Genomic DNA, 7,500 nt, shown 5'->3' with positions numbered 1-7,500 from the left:
TTTCACGGCTGCAACACGTGCCAAAGTACAAAGAACACTTTTCCACTTTGCATCAGTCCATCTTAGATGATCTCGGGCCCAGAGAAGCCGGCGGCGTTTCTGGATGTTGTTGATAAATGGCTTTCGCTTTGCATAGTAGAGCTTTAACTAGCACTTACGGATGTAGCGACCAACTGTATTTAGTGACAGTGGTTTTCTGAAGTGTTCCTGAGCCCGTGTGGTGATATCCCTTACACACTGATGTCGGTTATTGATGCAGTACCGCCTGAAGGATCCAAGGTCAGTTACCCATGCCTTGGGCACTAATGCACCCCCATACCATCACAGATGCTGGCTTTTCAACTTTGCGTCGATAACAGTCTGAATGGTTCGCTTCCCCTTTGGTCCAGATGACACAATGTCGAATATTTCCAAAAACAATTTCAAATGTGAGACCACACAACACTTTTCCAATTTGCATCAGTCCATCTTAGTTGATCTCGGTCCCAGAGAAGCTGGCGGCGTTCCTGGATGTTGTTGATAAATGGCTTTCGCTTTGCATAGTCGAGCTTTAACTTGCACTTACAGATGTAGCGACCAACTGTATTTAGTGACAGTGGTTTTCTGAAGTGTTCCTGAGCCCATGTGGAGATATCCTTTAGAGATTGATGTCGGTTTTTGATACAGTCCCGTCTGAGGGATCGAAGGTCACGGTCATTCAATGTTGGTTTCCAGCCATGCCGCTTACGTGGAGTGATTTCTCCAGATTCTCTGAACCTTTTGATGATATTATGGAGCGTAGATGTTGAAATCCCGAAATTTCTTGCAATTGCACTTTGAGAAACGTTGTTCTTAAACTGTTTGACTATTTGCTCACGCAGTTGTGGACAAAGGGGTGTACCTCGCCCCATCCTTTCTTGTGAAAGACTGAGCATTTTTTGGGAAAGCTGTTTCAATACCCAATCATGGCACCCACCTGTTCCCAATTAGCGTGCACACCTGTGGGATGTTCCAAATAAGTGTTTGATGAGCTTTCCTCAACTTTATCAGTATTTATTGCCCCCTTTCCCAACTTCTTTGTCAGGTGTTGCTGGCATCAAATTCTAAAGTTAATGATTATTTGCAAAAAAAAAAAAAAGGAAAGGTTATCAGTTTGAACATCAAATATGTTGTCTTTGTAGCATATTCAACTGAATATGGCTTGAAAAGGATTTGCAAATCATTGTATTCTGTTTATATTTACATCTAACACAATTTCCCAACTCATATGGAAACGGGGTTTGTACCAAGCATTATGACAGAATGGCAGACCAGAGGGAGGCATTGAGAGGTGCAAAGTGGATGCAAACCTGGTGGGCGCGTGCTGGTGACAGATCTGGGAAGCCACTGATGGACAGTTGCTGGTATGAACACGATGACTGCGCACAGTGTACACGGGATTCCTCATCACGGCCGTCACGGCGGGGCAAGGAGACAGACCCCGGTGGGCTGAATCTGACAGAGAACAGACAAGCGTGTCAAGAAAGGCGGGGTAAGGGAGCTGGGGTTGTTGTGCAAGGAAGTGTTTGAGGTTTGAGAGACTCACTGGGAGGGAGGGTGCCGTTGTAGACCGTGGGGACGAAGCCGACGCTGTGCCGGTGCGAGCGGCTGGGAGAGGAGCGCAGCATGTCTCTGGGTTCCGGCGAATGCTCGTCGTTGGTGTAGCTCTGTGATGGATGACAGGAACGGGTTAGCAGGCTCCCTTGTAGGGTGGCAAAGACACCTTGGGAAGAAGACAGCATAAACATCTTTAAAATAAACTTTGGCGCTCAGGGGTCTGTCTACTTCCTGAGCCCGGGAGAGTGAGTCAGCTCCTGGCTGGCGTGAGGGCGGGAACATCCATCACTCTTACATGCAGGCTGGAAAGGCAAAGTCCTCTGGCACAACTCGAAGGGGCCGTAAATTGTTGGACAAAATGAAAGCTTTTGGCTGGCTGGGAGGACGCGAGATGTGTCTCCATTCTGCGGGCCCATCCATCCATCCATCTTCTTCCGCTTATCCGAGGTCGAGTCGCGGGGGCAACAACCTAAGCAGGGAAACCCAGACTTCCATTTCCCCAGCCACTTCGTCTAGCTCTTCCCGGGGGATCCCGAGGCGTTCCCAGGCCAGCCGGGAGACATAGTCTTCCCAACGTGTCCTGGGTCTTCCCCGTGGCCTCCTACCAGCTGGACGTGCCCTAAACACCTCCCTAGGGAGGCGTTGGGGTGGCATCCTGACCAGATGCCCGAACCACCTCATCTGGCTCCTCTCGATGTGGAGGAGCAGCGGCTTTACTTTGAGTTCCTCCCGGATGGCAGAGCTTCTCACCCTATCTCTAAGGGAGAGACCCAAACTCATTTGGGCCGCTTGTACCCGTGATCTTATCCTTTCGGTCATGACCCAAAGCTCATGACCATAGGTGAGGATGGGAACGTAGATCGACCGGTAAATTGAGAGGTTTGCCTTCCGGCTCAGGTCCTTCTTCACCACAACGGATCGATACAACGTCCGCATTACTGAAGACGCCGCACCGATCCGCCTGTCGATCTCACGATCCACTCTTCCCTCACTCGTGAACAAGACTCCTAGGTACTTGAACTCCTCCACTTGGGGCAGGGTCTCCTCCCCAACCCGGAGATGGCATTCCACCCTTTTCCGGGCGAGAACCACGGACTCGGACTTGGAGGTGCTGATTCTCATTCCGGTCGCTTCACACTCCGCTGCGAACCGATCCAGCGAGAGCTGAAGATCCCGGTCAGATGAAGCCATCAGGACCACATGATCTGCAAAAAGCAGAGACCTAATCCTGCGGTCACCAAACCGGAACCCCTCAACGCCTTGACTGCGCCTAGAAATTTTGTCCATAAAAGTTATGAACAGAATCTGTGACAAAGGACAGTCTTGGCGGAGTCCAACCCTCACTGGAAACGTGACCGACTTACTGCCGGCAATGCGGACCAAGTTCTGGCACTGATCATACAGGGAGCGGACCGCCACAATGAGACAGTCCGATACCCCATACTCTCTGAGCACTCCCCACACGGTCCAATGCCTTCTCCAAGTCCACAAAGCACATGTAGACTGGTTGGGCAAACTCCCATGCACCCTCAAGAACCCTGCAGAGAGTATAGAGCTGGTACACAATTCCACGACCAGGACGAAAACCACACTGTTCCTCCTGAATCCGAGGTTCCACTATCCGGCGTAGCCTCCTCTCCAGTACACCTGAATAAACCTTACCGGGAAGGCTGAGGATTGAGATCCCACGCGGACCCACACCTCTAAAATGCATCATGACTCCAGCTATGGGGCGAACACAGCCGGGTGATTTAGCGCACAGACCTGCGTGTCTTTCTGGGTATTCATTCACTTAACGGACCGACCTGGAAGGAGGGAAGAGTGATGGTCTGTGGCGTCATTCTGCGGCGCAGGGCGGGGGCGGACTTGGGGCGCGGCCTCTTCACTTCGGGCTCCTCTCCTCTGGTGCGTCCGATGTCCTCGTCGCACGACTTCCTGGAGGTCAGGACTTTACCGTCCAGGAAGTAGTGGTTTCCGTTCCGGTCTCGCTCCCGTTCGCCCGTCGCCACGGCCGCGTCTCCCTTGCCGTCCGACGTGATGGTGCAGTCGGACGCGGAGCTGCTTTGATGTTTATGTTTGAACTTGAAGGAGTCGCTGCGGGTGGGGGGCGTCGGAGGGGTGGGAGTGGAGGAGGAGGAGAGGGAGTCCGCCTTTGAGGGTTGCGGGGAGTGCGACGCCGCAGCCGCGATCTGATTGGCCGCCATGTACTCCATCTTAGAGGAGGGCGTTTCGGGGCGTTTGAAGGTGTCCGGGTCGAAGATGGACTTCCTCTGCTTGGGCGATTTATAAATCGAGAGCTGTGCGGCGGCCGTGACCGAGCCGGTGTTGTCTGGTGCGACCGTCATGACTCCGGCCACCATCTTGGGCCACGTTCCTCCGCTGTGCTTCCTGTCCTGGGTGGCCTCGGTGGCGAGGCACTCCGGCGCGGAGACGGGGTCAAAGGGCAAAGAGGAAGGTGCCTTGGTGTAGGGGCAGCACTCCTGGAAGGCGCTGGGGCCGTAGCGGCCGGTTCCCAAGTCAGAAGCCGGCCGCAGGCTGGTGGCGTGAAGGGAGCCTGTGGAGAACGGTTTGCCGATGTCGGCGTAAAGCTCGTCGGCTTCCCCCCGGAGATTGCGTCGCTCCACGGGGATGCCGCCCGCGTCGGGGCAGAAGATGTCCGTCTGCGTGGAGCTGTTGTGTCTGAGGTTGCGGCTGTTCCGCGAGTGGATTTCGGACAGGTGGACGCGCCCGTTGGACTTCTCGCAGGAATCACGCAGACACTCGAAGATGTTCTGGCCGGATGTGCTGTGAGGGAGAAACTGTGGAGCAGAAAAGGACACAAAAATCTCACCGACTGAGAATGTTGGGATCACACTTAAATGAAGCCAGACTGGCACAAATAATGAGATCCTTTGATGACATTTTGCTGTTGATCTGAAAAACTGGTTTGACATTAAAGCTTCTTACTACAAGCTTTGCTACATGCTCCCTCCACCCCAGCGGACGATGGCGTGGAACACCCCAGAGGCCACCACAGTGGATATGTTTCTTTTACTTTATATTCATAGCTGTATGTAGAAGTGTCTGCTTGTATCTGCTGCTTTAATGTCTTTAATGTCCTTTGATGTTTGATGTTTCCCTCTTACACACATGGAAGAGGGATGTGTGCTATGGCTATGAGTTGTTTTTTTCCCTTGGCCTCAGTCTGCACCTCCTCTCCAGGGCCCAGGCTAAGACCGATTTTTTTATTTTATTTGAATCTTCTATTTTTTTTATCCCATCCTCCCCCTTGTTTACCTGTATCTCATCTTTTTTGTAAGGGGCGCTGGAAGCCGGCAGACCCGTCAGCGATCCTGTTCTGTCTCCCTGTAATGTTTGTCTAAACTTGAATGGGATTGTGCTGAAAATTTGAATTTTCCTGACGGAATAAATAAAGTACTATCTAATCTAATCTAACATATTTGCTCCAAGTATAGTCCATCCATTTTCTACCGCTTATTCCCTTTCGGGGTGGCGGGGGGCGCTGGCGCCTATCTCAGCTACAATCGGGCGGAAGGCAGGGTAGACCCTGGACAAGTCGCCACCTCATCGCAGGGCCAACACAGATAGACAGACAACATTCACACACTAGGGACCATTTTAGTGTTGCCAATCAACATTTAACAGAAGCATTTAAGTCTCACCTTAAAACTCATCTGTATACTCTAGCCTTTAAATAGACCTCCTTTTTAGACCAGTTGATCTGCCGCTTCTTTTCTTTTTTTTCCTCCTATGTCCCCCCCTCCCTTGTGAAGGGGGTCTGGTCCGATGACCATGGATGAAGTACTGGCTGTCCAGAGTCGGGACCCAGGATGGACCGCTCGCCTGTGTATCGGTTGGGGACATCTCTACGCTGGTGATCCGCCTCCGCTTGAGATGGTTTCCTGTTAGACGGGACTCTCGCTGCTGTCTTGGATCCGCTTGAACTGAACTCTCGTGGCTGTGTTGGAGCCACTATGGATTGAACTTTCACAGTATCACGTTAGACCCGCTCGACATCCATTGCTTTCGGTCCCCTCGAGGGGGTGGGGGGGGGTTGCCCACATCTGAGGTCCTCTCCAAGGTTTCTCATAGTCAGCATTGTCACTGGCGTCCCACTGGATGTGAATTCTCTCTGCCCACTGGGTGTGAGTTTTCCTTGCCCTTTTGTGGGTTCTTCCGAGGATGTTGTAGTCGTAATGATTTGTGCAGACCTTTGAGACATTTGGGATTTGGGGCTATATAAATAAACATTGATTGATTGATTGATTGATTTAACTTTCTCTTTCTCTCTTGCACTCATCGAGGGTGGACGCTCCCCTTTCCTCTCCCTTTTGTCTCCTGCTTGTTTCTTTGTCTTGTCTTAACTTTCTTGTTGCCTCTTTTTTGCACTGCTCTCCAAATCTAAACATTGGAACTATTTAACTGGCCTCAACAAAATTGACAAGATCTTGGGTTTGGGGGAACCTGCTGTCGTGACAAAGCGGTTGTTGCTGGACACACGACGGACTCTTGGGAGAAGAAGGAGTGCCGCGTGCCTGGCGACCCTTTTTTGTCGAGGACGTGAAGATGTCCACTTCTGCTGATTGGAGTAAGCGTTGCTCTGGTTTGTCGACAAATTGGAAGTTGCTGGCAGTCTTCAAAGTACCCCAAAGCTGCCACAAATGATTGGAGGATGCGGGAAGAACTGTGGATTACATCAGACTGTCTACCCCGCAGTTTTTGAGGACCAGTCATGGACAATTTTAGAGTGAAAATCAAATTTTATTTTTACTCGCATACAAATCATTTTAACTTGGATTTTTTCCCTGGCTTCGAGACTCTCCCGAAGATCACTGCAGGAAGACACAACAAACTCCCTTTTTTGTCTCTCATGGACACACACCTGTTGTTGTGAACTTTGGACTAGCGACGGAAAATACATCAAGGCCACCGAACAGAGACACACTAGGGGTTATACACACACACATCCACCAAAAAAATATCCGCCACACATACACCCTCCTGTCCCCCAATCCAACGCCTTCGACGCAATCCCGTAGGGGTGATGAATGGATGGTCAGTGCCTGAGAGCTGCGACCTACTACCATGACCTTGAACTACCTTCCCTCTGTTGCTAGATATCTTGAGATGTATGTTGTAATATGTATAGGTGCTTTGCTATGGAGGTTTTTTCTCACTCCGAACTGGGCCCCTTTAGGAGCCCAGTCTGGTTTGTATTTTTTTACTCATCCTTGCCCAGCGTTTACCTTTTTCCCCATTTTTTACGGCGACCCATCAGCGTTCTTGTTCTGTAACCTTGTACACTGTTTGTCTAATCTTGAACAGGTTTGTGCTGAAAACAAAGTTTCGTTGTACTTGTTGCAATGACAATAAAGACCTACCTACCTACTTTATTTTTTAGGATGCTAGCAGCGACCGGGCTAAGACAGACTGACCATACGTCCTCTTTTCATCGGACATGTTTTCTTTTGTCAGGGCAGAGTTTCTTAAAGGGGAACATTATCACCAGACCTATGTAAGCGTCAATATATACCTTGATGGTGCAGAAAAAAGACCATCTATTTTTTTAACCGATTTCCGAACTCTAAATGGGTGAATTTTGGCAAATTAAACGCCTTTCTGTTTATCGGTCTGGAGGCGATGACGTCAGAATGTGACGTCGCCGAGGTAACACACCCGCCATTTTCATTTTCAACACATTACAAACACCGGGTCTCAGCTCTGTTATTTTCCGTTTTTTTGACTATTTTTTGGAACCTTGGAGACATCATGCCTCGACGGTGTGTTGTCGGAGGGTGTAACAACACTAACAGGGAGGGATTCAAGTTGCACCACTGGCAAGAAATCTGCCGCCAGACCCCCATTGAATGTGCCAGAGTGTCTCCACATTTGACCGGCGATGCTAAGACAGACATGGCACAGAGA

At 50.4% G+C, this 7,500-nt stretch overlaps 1 protein-coding gene across 3 annotated transcripts in view; it reads right to left on the bottom strand.

Moving 5' to 3' along the window:
• The window catches only part of dlg5a (discs, large homolog 5a (Drosophila)), a 211,297-nt gene that overhangs the window by 55,009 nt on the left and 148,788 nt on the right, over window positions 1-7,500 (bottom strand). For all 3 annotated transcript variants that reach the window (XM_061911763.1, XM_061911764.1, XM_061911765.1), the window contains exons 16-18: window positions 3,381-4,373; window positions 1,565-1,685; window positions 1,329-1,473 (exon numbers count right to left, since the gene is read on the bottom strand). In XM_061911763.1, coding sequence (XP_061767747.1) covers window positions 1,329-1,473; window positions 1,565-1,685; window positions 3,381-4,373 — 1,259 coding nt within the window. The remainder of the gene's footprint in view (window positions 1-1,328; window positions 1,474-1,564; window positions 1,686-3,380; window positions 4,374-7,500) is intronic.

The sequence above is a fragment of the Nerophis ophidion genome, linkage group LG09 (assembly GCF_033978795.1).
Source record: "Nerophis ophidion isolate RoL-2023_Sa linkage group LG09, RoL_Noph_v1.0, whole genome shotgun sequence".
Taxonomy (NCBI): Eukaryota; Metazoa; Chordata; class Actinopteri; order Syngnathiformes; family Syngnathidae; genus Nerophis; species Nerophis ophidion.
Note: the sequence above shows the minus strand (reverse complement) of the source record. Positions and strands in the feature narration are given on the sequence as shown.